At 49.4% G+C, this 15,000-nt stretch overlaps 1 protein-coding gene across 1 annotated transcript in view; it reads right to left on the reverse strand.

The window, feature by feature from the left end:
- Window positions 1–13,959, reverse strand: part of LOC310819524 (uncharacterized protein) — a gene marked incomplete at both ends in the record, with an annotated part of 26,043 nt that extends 12,084 nt beyond the window's left edge. The window contains 6 exons of the mRNA XM_083690826.1: window positions 2,510–2,544; window positions 3,867–6,714; window positions 7,081–7,282; window positions 9,334–9,517; window positions 13,210–13,512; window positions 13,905–13,959. Coding sequence (XP_083546952.1) covers window positions 2,510–2,544; window positions 3,867–6,714; window positions 7,081–7,282; window positions 9,334–9,517; window positions 13,210–13,512; window positions 13,905–13,959 — 3,627 coding nt within the window. The remainder of the gene's footprint in view (window positions 1–2,509; window positions 2,545–3,866; window positions 6,715–7,080; window positions 7,283–9,333; window positions 9,518–13,209; window positions 13,513–13,904) is intronic.
- Window positions 13,960–15,000: the final 1,041 nt, after the last annotated feature.

Below are 15,000 nucleotides of genomic sequence, written 5' to 3' on the forward strand. Positions count from 1 at the left end.
CACACACACACACACACACACACACACACACTCTGCCACATGGTTTCCTGTTTTTCAGTCCTCTGCCCCACCCCCTCTGCCCTGACCTCTCACAGAGTAAACACTTCCACATTTTCCCCAGCAGCCTCACAGGCTGGGGCTTACCTTACACAGCCCACCCCACACTCAGCAGATGCTACCGCTAACACAGCCTAGCTTACACAGCTCACCCCACACTCAGCAGATGCTACCGCTAACACAGCCTAGCTTACACAACTCACCCCACACTCAGCAGATGCTACCGCTAACACAGCCTAGCTTACACAGCCCACCCCACACTCAGCAGATGCTACCGCTAACACAGCCTACCTGTATAAAGCTCATTCAGCAGATGCTACCGCTAACACAGCCTACCTGTATAAAGCTCATTTAGCAGATGCTACCGCTAACACAGCCTACCTGTATAAAGCTCATTCAGCAGATGCTGCCGCTAACACTGCCTATAAAGCTCATAGACCATAGAGACAGATGCTAGCATTATGCTATTTTATATAGCACTTATGGGATTGAAGAACAAGTACAATCACTAATGTGCCTTCAATAGGCATAGCCTAAAATAAGCACTTTAAAAGCATGAAGGAATACAACTATAAACCTCACCGATTTCACGGAAGGAATGCTATTGCAATACAACTGTTTTACTGCATGGGAAATCAAATAGGAAAAGCCATAAACGAGTGGAATTAATCATTATTATGAGCAATAAAACATGATGTGTGTTGAGGTGTGAACCTCTGTTTACAGTCCCTCAATCCACTACCATTACAATCCCCTCCTCACACCTCAGATAAGATAACGGTGCTCAGAGACAGGGAGAGAGACAGAGAGAGAGAGAGACAGAGAGAGACAGAGAGAGAGAGTACAGTCTAATGAACAGTCTAATGAACAGTCTCTCCATGCTCAAGCCACCTATTCTCAGGTCAGTGACACCATTTGGTGTTGCGTGTAAGGTTAAACTCATATGTAAGGTTAAACTCATATGTAAGGTTAAACTTCCCTGATGGTGAGGGAAACCATAACCAACAGTCAGACGTGGATGTACTGTAGTAGTGCCTAATTCTCTCGCTCGATGGATTAGGGAATAGAACTGTCATAAAGGTGTTACAGTAATTCAATCCCCCCCCTGCTCTTTTCATGTAACGTTAAACCAGCTAAGCTCACCATGTGGAACAAAGTATATGTAATATTGTATTTCAAAAGAAGTACACTTCAAAGAAGTGCACTCACAGGGCTAGGAAATGCATCCTTGGCACGTTACGTTATGTAAAGACAGAGGAACATGTCAGAGCAATAGAAGTTGCATGACAGCATTATATTTGCCTCTCAAGAACCATCTGTGTGTTTGGGTGCAGCAGCACAGCAGCAAAGAGAGAGTAATTCTCCATTTCACACACACTGTTTTTCTCTGCACTATAAGGGGCTCGCTCCCGACTTTCAAATGATCACAGACATCGTTGGGAGATTTTTCAACAGGATCAAATATCAGCACATTAAATTCTCCTCATGTTAACAACATCATCCAATAAGGTTCACGGAAACTTCGACGGAGACATCAAGGCTGCGTCGCCCTCTGTTGGTGAAACCGCTGCATGATCGGAGCTATGTTCAGATTCACATCTGGTCCTCAGAAGGAGTCATTAGCACAAGCATAAACCACATCCCATAGAAGGCCTAGGAATAAGCAATGCAAGGACTGCTATGGAATCTGTAAGTCAGCAACATGCAGAAGGAGAGCCTCCCAGAGAGGATTCTCCATGTTGATCACATACATGTGTTCAGATAGGGCTAACAGATTCAGAGCAGGAGCTCTACTCACAAGAGTAGTAGTGGAACCCAGGTAGTAGTCAGGGCCGCAGTGAGCAAGAAGGGATAGCAGTTCTGCTCATAGGAGGGGACTCAGGGAGTAGTCAGGGCCGCGGTCAGCAGGAAGGGATAGGAGGAGAATGGGGTTCTCCCACAGGAAGAGGGCAGATTATTAATGCTCTCCAGCTTCTGGCCTTTTCACCATGGATGTATCCTGAATTTCAGCAGGCACTTCCACCAGCGCCCCACCTCACCCCGCCCCGGGCAACCGTGGGCGGGCAACCTCATTTATTAACACTTCCTACCATGTTTCACCACCTATGATGTCATCAGGTTCCACAGGAAAAAAGGTTCCATCATTGCGCTCGATGGGAAAGGGCGGTCGGAGGAGACACACGGTACCTAAACCGATTAAGTGGGTACAGACTACGAGAGAAACAAAGATGGAAACCTCTCCTGGGAGGACAACAGACGTCGCGTCGCGTACAAGAGAGTGGTACGTCTGCGAGAGTGGAGTGTGATTTGGGAACAAAACAACGGGCTTTACGCCATTACGGCGTTGAGATGAGAACCGACGAGAAGGACTCACCGTGGATGCATCCTCCTCCTCCTCCTCCTCCTCCTCCTCCTCCTCCTCCAGGGACTGTTCTCCCCGAGCGTCAACCACCTCCTCCTCCTCCTCCTCCGCTGGGACCTCCACATCTGTGTGAACACACAGCATACACAATCAGTCACATCATTAGAGAGAGAGAGGGGGGGGGGGGAATGGTTAGCTACAGGCGGAGAGTCAAGATAACATATTTATAAATATGATGTTAACATAATGCTGTTTGCTTTATATCTAAAAACGGTTTAGAACAACATTCCTTGTTGTGCTTCAGAGAGTGGCTGACAGTGAGTGGGAAAGAACAGCGGAGGAGACACTTCTGAGAATAGGCAGTCCAGCTATTTCAGTGACAGTACGTAATGTACTGTAATACTTTTAACAATAGGTATTAAAAATGGGTGTTCCAGACTTTTGCTTCTCATCAAACAGAAAAAAAGGAAAACATGGGAGATGACCTTTCAGCTCAACTCCGTTTTCCTGGACATCTGATGAGATCACCGGTTGCTATGATACCGTCTGCCTGGCCCAAATACATCCTGCACTACATAAACACACCCTGTTCTCTGTATGATGCGAACCACAGACGTTGTGGTACGCTTGACCTCCTCTTATTGGACACAATAATCAACGATGACTGAGGACGTCAGAATATGTCAGGAGTTTTACACAGATCTTTGAGTGTCCTATTCTGAAGTTTGTTTTTTACTTGCTCTACAGTCCGTGTCTGATTTGAGCACACTGGGAGCCAGTGGAGGTGGTTGGAGGTAGAAATCGGAGGACGGGCTCAATGCTTGCAGTGTTTGATACCATTCTTCATTCCATGCATTACAATGAGCCCCACCTTTGATTTCTGCCTCCGTCAGCCTCCACTGAACCCAGTGCTATGTCACGTGTGTGTGTGTGTGTGTGTGTGTGTGTGTGTGTGTGTGTGTGTGTGTGTGTGTGTGTCTGTGTGTGTGTGTGTGTGTGTGTGTGTGTGTGTGTGTGTGTGTGTGTGTGTGTGTGTCTGTGTCTGTGTGTGTGTGTGTGTGTGTGTGTCTGTGTATGTGTGTGTGCCTGAATGTCACAGTGCTGTCATATCACACATGGCTTAAGCTATCAAAGCAGAAAGCGGGCTGAGATAAACTGGTTCATTATCCTCCATTACATCACACGTCATGTTGCTACATGCCATGGCTTGTACTATATTTACTGTAGAATACTAATCACACATGACAAGCAAGCACCGTAGCACGACTAATCCTCAATAAACGAGGATGTGATCTCTCTACTACCACCATCACTCAGCAATAAAATGAAACATACTGTAATTTCACCTAAAAAATAACTCCGGCTACGGCCATTTAACACGTGATTAGAAAACAAAAAGCAACATATATTTCCTCACCGTGAACAGGACTGAAAATGATAATGGTACATCTCTCAGACACTTCCTTGTCTCTGTCTGTGGTCTCCAGGGCAAAGGTTGTGTCCGGGATCCCCTCCTCAAGACCCGCATCACTGGACCCTAGATCCTCAGACGAGTCTGGACCCTCCAGAGAAACATTGTCTGTGTCTGATGACATCACTGACACAGGAGTGACATCACTGTACGCCTGGGACAAAGAGAGGCCGAGGGCTTCGTCTGTAGCAGACTGATGGCGGTCCACCTGCCCTGAGCTCTCAGCTGCCTCGGGATCATCATCCACTGTGGTTTCTGAGATGTCCCCACTGAGTTGCCGTAGGACTGGCTGTAGTTCTATCACTACACTCGCCTTCCCACCGCCAGACTGTTTCTCCTCCGCGCCAGACTGTTTCTCCTCCGCGCCAGACTGTTTCTCCTCCGCGTCAGACTGTTTCTCCTCCGCGCCAGACTGTTTCTCCTCGCCACCGCCAGACTGTTTCTCCTCCGCGTCAGACTGTTTCTCCTCGCCACCGCCAGACTGTTTCTCCTCCGCGTCATACTGTTTCTCCTCCGCGCCAGACTGTTTCCCTGTGGGCTGGGTGTCTCCCTCTCCCTCTCCCTCCATAAGTATAGTCCCATCTCCACCCTCTGGAATAGACGCCAAGTCACTGACCTGCAGGTCTGTGTCTGAGGCAGATACGACCCCCTCAGTCACCTGTGACTCCTCTGACGCCAATATGTTCTCGCCAGTCCCAGCTCTGCGGTCAGAGTCATTGGTAACTGTGGGCTCACACAGGCTCTCAATGGCCTCCAGCGGTAGGTCACCCTCAGCCTCAGCCTCAGCCTCAGCCTCAGCAGACACCGGCTCTGATGCAGCCTCTAAAGAGGAGGCCACTTCACCCACAGCCTCAGCAGACACCGGATCTGATGCAGCCTCTAAAGAGGAGGCCACTTCATCCTCAGCCTCAGCAGACACCGGCTCTGACGCAGCCTCTAAAGAGGAGGCCACTTCATCCTCAGCCTCAGCAGACACCGGCTCTGACGCAGCCTCTAAAGAGGAGGCCACTTCACCCTCAGCCTCAGCAGACACCGGCTCTGATGCAGCCTCTAAAGAGGCCACTTCACCCTCAGCCTCAGCAGACACCGGCTCTGACGAAGTCTCCAGAGAAGAGGCCTCTGCTGTCTCCTCCTCAGGCCTCAATAGCTCCATTGTGTCCTGGCTCGGTGACGGTTGAGACTCGGGCTCACCGCCAGGGAGGGTCAGCGAGGCCTCTCCCCAGTCCGTCACTGTCGGCTCGTCGCCGTTCCGCTCTGAGGGGAATGTCGAGTCCACGTGCGGCGAGCAGTCACTCACGTCCCCCTCCTCTCCCGTCCCCTCCAGGTTCTGCTCCCCGCTGTCCACCGCGTCTGTGTCCTCCATCAAGTGGAGCATCTCGGAGGAGCTGCTGGCAGACCTGAAGGAGTCCTCCTCCTCGTCGCTGGAGAGAGAGTGGGTCGTCGCTGCGTCTCCATCCGTATGTCCGGTCTCTGAGACTGAGGTCACGGTGCTGGGAGACTCTCCACAGTCTGATTCCGCCGTCGCTGCTCTGTCCATAGGTTCACTGGTGGCTGAGCTCTCCTCAGTGTGGTCTATGAATGTTTCTACAGCATTGGTAGCCTGTGATAAAGATGGACGGGCACTATCCAGGTTAGTTACAGGTGATGAAGACTCCACCTCTACATCAGAAGCCCCTAGAGGGCCTGTATCACTAGCTGGTCCTGTGCCTCCGCTTGCATGTTCTATCTGATTCTCAGTACAATCCCCAGAATGGCCTCCAGTTTCTGGAGCCCCATGGTTTTCCACCTCAGTGCAGTCAAACTGTGTCTCCGTACAGTAATCCTCAGCAGCTGTTTCCTGACTTTGTTCTCTGCTGTCTGTCTGTGATGGAAGAGGTTCCCCCTCATGGAGGCCCTCTACCGTGGGACAGGGACACACAGAATCAGAGGTAACCTCCTGTATTTCATCGCCATTGTCCACAGGAGAGGGGCTAGGGAGGCCCGTTGTGGTGGAGATAGGATCTGTTAACCCTTGGCTCTCCGCTGGTTCCGCCTCTGAGAGAAAGGTACCACAGGGGTCCTGAAAGGTCTCTGTCTCAGCTTCACTCTCCCCATACCTCTCCACTTCCTGGGAGCGCTCCTTCAGAACCGTGTCAGAGCTTTCAGAGCTTTCAGAGCTTCCCAGGGACTGAGTGATGCCCATGTCTGTGGTAGGTGTTGTGTCTCCACCGAGGGCAGACGGATCCCTGGGTTCAGCGTGTATCTCCTCCTCCTTCTCAGCAGTGCTCCCCTCTCCTTCCTGGCTCTGTCTCCCCTCTTTTGTGCCCCCCTGTGTCTCGCTGATTGCAGCCCCCTCTGTATCAGTTTCCTCCTGCTCTTTTCCACAGGATAGTGGGGATCCTACAGCAGGCTGGATCTCCCTCTCCAGCTGGTTCTGTATAGTGTCACTGCTTTCACACACACTCCCCGAGCGCTCTACACCAGCCTCCTCCCTCCCCTCCTCCCTCTCTCTCTCCTTCTCTCCTTGGCTGTAATCTCTGTAGTCAGTGTTTGGACTGGGACACACCCAGTCCTCCGTGGGGCCATTGTCCGGGGGAGGGGTTGGTGGTGGGGGCCACTCTGAGGTTGGAGGAGTGCGAGAATGATAGAGACCCCCGTCGCTCCCTTCTTTGCCGGCACCGCCGCTTCTGGCCCCTGTGTCGTTTTCCCCCACACGGCCCGGGTCTCTGGCGTCCAGGGAGTCCGGTCGTGGCTGATCTGAACAGGCCTCGTCTGTCTCTGTTCCTAGGCTGTCGCTGCACTCCTGGGCTGTGTGAAGTGACTGCAGCTGAAGTGAAGGACCTCCCTGCACAAAAGAAGGAGAGGCACGAAAAAAAAACACATTAGTATTCTCTCTCCTGGAGTGACGAGGAGGAGAGCAGAACCCTTTCTTGGTGCGGTTAAATAACCGCTGACGCCAGAGGTACGTTACATAGTTACGCAGTTACGTTACGTAAGGCACACAAACTACCCTGAAGGTTAAAACAAGAAGGCAGGCAGAAAAGCAAACACACTCGCTGACTCATACTGGCAGCACTTCAGCTCGGGTTAACCTTATCTAAATGCAAATGTGTGACATGTGGACGCCATCTAGACAGCGTTAACACGGGGTGCATACTGCCAGTGAAGCAAGCATGCTAAAGAAAGAGGGTGGCACGGTGACACGGCTCACCTGGGCGCGTAGATGGCAGACGAGGTGGCGCAACTCCTCCACGGCTCTCTGGAGGGTGGGGGGGTCGTCCCCGGGGGCCGTGCCCGCCGTCAGGGTGTGGGTGTTCAGGACGGGGAGGTGGCACACCACCCTGGCACCTGTAGGGGCCGGCTGAGGGGTCTCCGTCCCTCGGTCCGTCTCTGTCTCAGCGTCCGTCTCTGCCCTGTGCACAGAAGACAAACAGGCGGCTCAGAGGACACACGCTGGTCATGTGACGTACCCACACAGCATGGTGGCTGGCTACTGTGGTGGATTTATCTTCTGGTTTATCCGTTGGTTTAACTGGTCGATCTCACCCCTCTTCCCCAGATACGTCCTTGTTTTCTTTTTGTTACTCAGTACAAGAGCAATTGCTGTGTTGTTGTTGTTTTTGCAATCTAGGCCTAAGTAACAAACTACCTATCCCCATCTCAATCTACTGAATAACTTCACACAAAGTTGGTGTTTGAGTAAACAATGAGATTGGGCTGCATTTACATCCAGTCACGCATGGCTGGAGCTGAAGGGTAAAAGCATGGACTGTAGTGTGCTTTCCTCCAGCGTGTGAGGGCGGGAGAAACCTCGTAGCCGGATCTGGTTGTGTAATACTGGGTGGAGCGGCTGAGCTCTGCGCTCTGACTCAGTCTGAGTGTTGAGGTCACCAGCATGGCTTCGCATTACGTCATTTGTCATGAGTGAAGTGCTTTTACAAATGGATGAGGAGACAGTTGACCAAAGCTAAGACTTCACTCGAAAGGGGGGCAAATTCGTTTCTGCCTTTTAGCTTTTTCACCATCTGTTAAAAACAACAAGATGAGCACTGCACTATCTACACCAAACTGACTCCGTGTTTCAGCTCATTGACCACCAAAAAGCGACTGAATTCCCCAGCTTAATGTTTAACAGTGGAAGGAGGAATGGAATGTGGCTTATTTGCTGAGACAAAAAGAGCATTTTCAGGAAAAATAAATATGACTTGTTACTAAGTATAATCGTGGCATATAATCGTTACACATTATATTCCTTTCTTACCTTACCCCCTTCTCTTTGACCTAAAGTTTTACTCATGTTCTCCCTTCGCACCCTGCCTGAGAGAACTAGCCTATCTGTGGTCGATGTGTAGGCTAAGCCCCTGACCCGAGGAGGTCTTAAGACAAGCCTGGCGACTAGAAAACTAAGTAAACAAAGCCTTAGACAACACAGAGAGAACATCCCTGGCTGATCATGGGACACGATGTCTGCCTCTATTAGGGTGGGCCTACAGCAGATCACGTCTGCTCCTATCAACTCACCAACTGCCAAGGATTCTGGAACACTCACCACCTAGAGTGCCAAGTGTTTTATGTGATATTTACCTAGCAACAATCCTTTGAAAATTAAACATCGAAATTTATGCATTTTTGGTGAATAAATTCATCCTTGGCACTCTAGAATGTTCTCTGTTCTTCCCTAACAAAGCTGGGGCTGCAACAAACCCACTTGGGAAATGGTGTGTTTGCTGTGTGGATAAGTTATTTCGTAGAGTAGGTTAATTGCTCTCTCCCAAAGACACGAACCATTTCCCAAACAACTGACCCGAAAATGTGAAAATGTGTCAGACAGAGAACGTACAATGAAACCGTGTCCCCTCTGCTGTGTTGACATAGACTGTTTATACAAGGAAAGAGCAATGTTCACAGAAACTGTCTCTATGCTCTTTGTTCAAATCTCTTTCACACAAAGCCTAAATTGTTTCAACATGTCCATGACTTCCTCTTGACATAGTTCCACTTGAAGATAGTTATTGTTTTCCCTGCCACTGGGGCGTCAGAGAGTGTCCTAAGATTTACAACTACTGACTACTGATAGAATTCTTCAAAAAATATGTCCAATTCTCTTCAATTCAACTTTCCTGAAATGACAATAAGTTGGCATGACATTTACATTTACATTTATGGCATTTAGCAGACGCCTTTATCCAAAGCGACTTACAACAAAAAACATTTGTTTAAGCAAGTGAATCATCTAGAAAACTAAGTAAACAACAGCGTTCCAGTTTAACTGTCAGTCATCATAAGATAAAGTAATCAATGCTCGGACCAGGGTCCATTGGCAGTCACAATGCTAATGGCCCCTGGTCCGAGCATTGATTACTTTTTGTTATGATGACTGGCAGTTACAAGGAGTTACCTGGCATAAAGTACATCACAATAACATATCCAACATGTTGGTGTGTGGTGCAAGGTTTGTACTAACTGTATGAGTAGTTCCTGCAGCAACCTGTGTCCCCTCTGCTCTGCAATGGCAGCCGGGGTGACACCCTGCTTGTTGGGCAGTCTGAGGGCGTCTCTGGCTCCAGGCTGCAGCAGCAGGAATCCTGCCACTCTCCTCAGGCCACGACGGGCTGCAAAGTGCAGCAAAGTCTCCTGGGGCTCCGGCTCTGAAGGAGGGAGGGAGGGAGGGAGGGAGGGAGGGAGGGAGGGAGGGAGGGAGGGAGAGAGGGAGGGAGGGAGTTAGGGAGAGAAGGAGAGAGGGAGGGAGGGAGTTAGGGAGAGAGGGAGAGAGGGAGGGAGGGAGTTAGGGAGGGAGGGAGGGAGGGAGGGAGGCACTGTCCGTCAGGCAATTCCTTCACAGACCCCTCCAGCCAAACAGCCTGTGGTCCTATACCAGGCATGCCACAGAGCCCTCTAGCATAGCAACACCAGAGGCCTGGTCCATTACACGTGCGGTGGCTAGGTTAGAGATGGCAGTAAATCAAGGAAGTGCAATATCCTTTTTACGATTAGCGGAACAACAACAGCGTTCCAGTTTAACTGGTAGGCTCAGTGCCTGAGACAGTAAAAGATAAGGGACATGCAAAAAGCTCAGCTATTCATCCCTCCCCTATGCACGCACACACACACACACACACACACACACACACACACACTCACATAAACACACACATGCACACACACATGCACACACACACACACACACACACTCACATAAACACACACATGCACACACACACATACACATACACACACACACACACACTCACATAAACACACACATGCACACACACATAAACACACACACACACTCACACATATACACACACACACACACACACATATGCTTTGTCCTATCCTTACCCCCTTTCTCCCTCACATCCCTGTCAGTGCAGCTAGCTGTGCACTAGCGAGCCAGCCAACTCCAGGTTGGTTGTAGCCACCTCCAACCCACAGCCTAATTACTGGGAGTGTAATTAAACCTTTAAGAGCTTTCTCCCTCTGCGCTCACTGAGACAGATTATCAGTATATTTTTGGGACCTAAAGAGCTGCACTGGTCTTTTCAGTTGTCCTCTGAGGCTCAGCAGAGTACACACGGTAGCACTGTTGTACATGTTAATGGCGGTGTCGGGAGTGAGAGTCCATGGGGTTAGATCAGGAAATTAATAGCCAATTTGGGCACAAAAAGGCACCAAGAGATAAGGAGGAAAGCTGATAAGCCTGATAAGATCCTTGTTAAATACTGTAGATGGTTGTTACATAAACACTCAGACAAAACTGTAACACTGTAATAACTCAACGCAGCAGCAGAATTCACAATTGAGGGTAAAACCTTTTCTACCTAAAACTCACTGCAACACTATAATTCAAAGCTCACTATTCATTTGCTGCAAACATTTCACATTTTTGTTTACAACTGTCCCTGTGCCCTCCGAGTGGTTCCATTCCGTCTGAGGTTGGCTATAGCTGTTGCCGTGGTGAGAGCCTGGGGATGAAGCTAAGGCTAATTTCACCAATTAACTGCTCCAGTTAGCCATGCGAGCTAACTGCCAGTTTGGGCTCTGGCCCTGGTGCCCTCGCCAGCGGGAAGAAATGCCATGGTCTTGTCTCGGTCCCAAAGCTGGGAACATTCTTCATGGGCAGGCAATGAAGATGATTTAATTTTCCCTAGCCAGAGGGGCCATCAGAAATATGTGCAGCACCGTTACATCATACGGCGACAGAGCAGTCGACGGGGCTGTTGAAAATCTGAAACATTATCCAACTGTCTTCGTAGAGGGGGAGTACTGCCAGGGCACGGAGGTGTCTCCTTTTTTCGACACCGTGACGGATGGTTGTGACACATTCCCTTCCAACTTGACTCTTAAGATATCAATCAAACAGACACATTTGACAAGCACTGTCAAGAGCTATTCTGATATGCCTTTTCACATCGACACTTAATATTCCCGTCTGTGTTGTTTTGAAGCTGAGGTGCGTCATTTACCAGGTTTATTGTACAGAACGGACGACGTACGGCGCGTCAGCGGAGGCGCCACCTAAACACTCACGACAATAGAGCATAGAGCACACAGGTTCAGCTCAGCCCAGCAGGCCCACTGTGAGGATGAGGGGGAGCCTTCTAAGAGCTTTGATCCCATTAGTCTAAAGCCTAGGCTTAGGCTCCCATCCAACCATGCCATGTCCACTACAATGTGCACAAATTAAAAAGGCTAAGCCCATCAACGATGGTACGTTGGCTGGAGAGAGCAGCGAGCCTCAGGGCAGGCCTTCTGCACACTCTCTCTCTCCACGTCGGGCGATTCCTGTGCAAAAATCGCCTCAGAAATGTTTTCCCTGCAGAAAAGTCAAGTAATCACTCTCAAACTGAGCCATCACAGCTTTATCTCTACAAACAATTAAGTCTTCAAAATGTGGAGCTGAAGATGTGGTGTAATTTAGAAGCGGAAGTTATTATGCTCCTGCTATTATGTTTACGATAGCCACAGGGATAAGCAGAGCTCGACGCGGCCCAGGAAAGTATTCCCAAAAGCCTTGTCTGCAGAGCTTGTACACCAAGCAATTACCTCAGAGCGTTTATCATCTGAAATCAGTTCATTTGGCCCTGCATTAAATGATTAAAGCCATCAGAGTCAATGGCCATGTAAAATTGGATCCATCGTGTCAGCCAAATCTCTTCTTCGACGGGCTCTTGAATACATTTCTCACAGTGTGACACAGTTCGCACAGTATGAACACCAGTGGCCTAGTTCAACAACCTGGTTTCTCCATCCTGCCTCCACTGTGCACGGTGGTCACGTAGGCCCCACCCAGGGGAGTCTCTCTCATGCATGACAAACTTACCTCAACCACACCTGGTCCTCTCCTTAACCATCTTCAGATATAGGTGCCTAGTTAACACTAGTCCATACACACACACATAGGGTGCAGGGAAATTAAATGTGTCCTTTTCCATAAGACAGAAACATATACAAAACCATCGTATTGCGGCTACGCAACAATAACAAAACCTTTATGAAAAGAAAAGTAACAAAAAAAAGGTTAATTTTCTGTCTTGTTAACGTTTAAAGAAGAGAGCTGCGCTCTCCTGCCTGGTAAAAGCTCTGCTCTCGGTATTAAGCAGAAGTATCAGTGAGCTGTCTGAGACCAGACTCATACATTTATCATTACCCACCACTTTAGCTCCACTTACAGGGTATTATAGCCTAAAGTGCCAGAGAGAGACGTTTTAATTGGCCAGGAATGTTTGTTTTAGAATGTCTGACATTATGTTCCGGGGTTGTAATGGCAACCCAATAGGAAAGAAAGTGAGGAGGAGCCAAGAACAACAGCAGTGTGTCTGCTGCCGTCCCAGGGCTGGGAGCGGGGAGCGGGGAGCGGGGAGCGGGGAGCGGGGAGCGGGGCCCACGGAGCACCACCGTCCCCTGTTGGGACCCCAGTCTCTCCCATGCAACCCATTCCTCCTCAGAAACACCTCGTATTCCTCTTGTAGGTGTTTCACTAATTAGTAAGACACTGTAATTGCATCCCCTACTGTAACTGAAATATGTTGCAGATGGTTGATATGGTGTTATAATTACCATAATTTAACTACAGCAGGATGTACTGCATGTTGACACTATGGAATATAACGAGTCAAAATAAACTGTGCGCACGCACACACACACGCACACACACATACACACACACACACAAACACCTATAAACATACAAACACACACATACACACACACACACAAACACACACCTATAAACATACAAACACACACACACACACACACACACACACACACACACACACACACACACACACACACACACACACAAACACACATTTTCCCAGTCTGTGTGTCTCACCTGTGCTATTGTTGTGTTTGGTCCCCAGCATGCTCCACCCCTGAGGCAGGGTGATGTGTGTGAGGGCCAGAGCCAGACTCTGGTCCAGCCTCTCACACTCCTGCAGGGGGATCTGACACTCGTCCAGCAGCAGCACCCCCTGCAGGCCGTCGGCCCTCCCTGCAGTGCTCACCAGGAACTGAGCCATGTCGAAGGCCAGGTCCTGCACAAAGCTGAAGCGCTGCTGGGCCACCTGGGCCGTGGGTCCGCCGGGCCTGGCTGCCCTGCACAGGGTGACCTGCACCGCCTCACAGCATTCATGGGCTGGAGGAGAAGAGAGGGATGCAAAGAGTTAGAATCAAGGAAAACGAGCGGTAAGCCCGAGATACAATTGTACAAGGGCAGCCGTCAAACACCCACAGAGAACAGACAACACAGCCTTTACCTGAGAGGTTCAGTAGACGATCAGACGCATGAGACTGAGGTAGTGTCAGAGGGAGCCATGACAGTGTGAATACGAGTGTGTAGGCGAAGCTGACAGCTCACATACTGTGTGAATTACTCTGTCTTAGTCATTGTCACCTTGTCGCTGCAAATCGACTGGCCTTTCTCAGTGTAATAAAGGACCCTGTGGCAAAGCGGTCCATGTGTACGGCGTGCTGTGTACTTTCAGGGTCAGGGTTAGGGTTAGGGTTAGGGTTATGTGTACGGTGTACATGTGTACGGTGTGCTGTGTACTTTCAGGCCCTCGTATTGCCAACAACAGGACATAACTGAGTATGCAGACTGCTCACATCACGTACTGTACAGGGAGAAAGGAAGCCTGGCTATATTCACGTACGACTCTGACGTCCACTCTAGACAACATTTTAATGACTCTTTTTGAAGACACATAATAATATAGCAGTGTGAAATGTACACTATCCCATTTCTTGTCACACTCAAAACACTGCGGCCTAAGAAAAATAGCGCTTTAGTGTTATGCAACCTCTTCGTCAACACCGCAAGTGGGAAAAAGCATAAACATGGTTTAAGACGTTCTGCTCAGGGCTTGGTTGGTGCTCTGTGAGGCATTATCTGTTACAGAGACTGAGGTCTGAGTGGCACACACACACACACACACACACACACACACACACACACAGACACAGACACACACACACACACACACACACACACACACACACACACACACACACACACACACACACACACACACACACACACACCCTAACTGCTGTGGTCAGGAAGCTCATTGCCAGTAAAAGTGACAGCCAGTGTTCATTCCACAAAGCGGTTAGCCCCTAAATAAGGTGGTTGAGCCCAACTACGTCAGAGATGGCCCTATAGGAAAATACACTGCAATTCTGGTGAAATGGAATAAACCAGAAACCACATTACATTACACAAATAGAAGTTTGAATAGTGTGTCCCTGTGCTTTCAGGTGAGCAAAATACATTGTGGATCAATACAGTATGACCTATAATCCAGCACACGGTATGACTTCCATGTTTGCCCCGCCTTTGACCTGCTGCTTCTCAGCCAAAAGAGAGAGGGAGGACGTCCTTGACAACACAATGCTATTCATGATATTCCATTCAGCTCAGCGGCACAGCATTAGCGTGCGTGAATGATTAGGAAACTGCAGAACACTGCAGCTCTGCGTCATTAGGCTGAATGTATAGGGAACATAAGCTACTCAACAATCTGAGCAAACAGCAGAGCCGCAGCCAAGGCACGGTTTCAGCGGAATGAAGTCTCCGGAGGGCCGCGGCTCATTCTGTCGATTTATCCTGGCGCAGCCTCTCAGG

The sequence above is a fragment of the Argentina silus genome, assembly GCF_951799395.1.
Source record: "Argentina silus genome assembly, chromosome: 19".
NCBI classification, from domain to species: domain Eukaryota; kingdom Metazoa; phylum Chordata; class Actinopteri; order Argentiniformes; family Argentinidae; genus Argentina; species Argentina silus.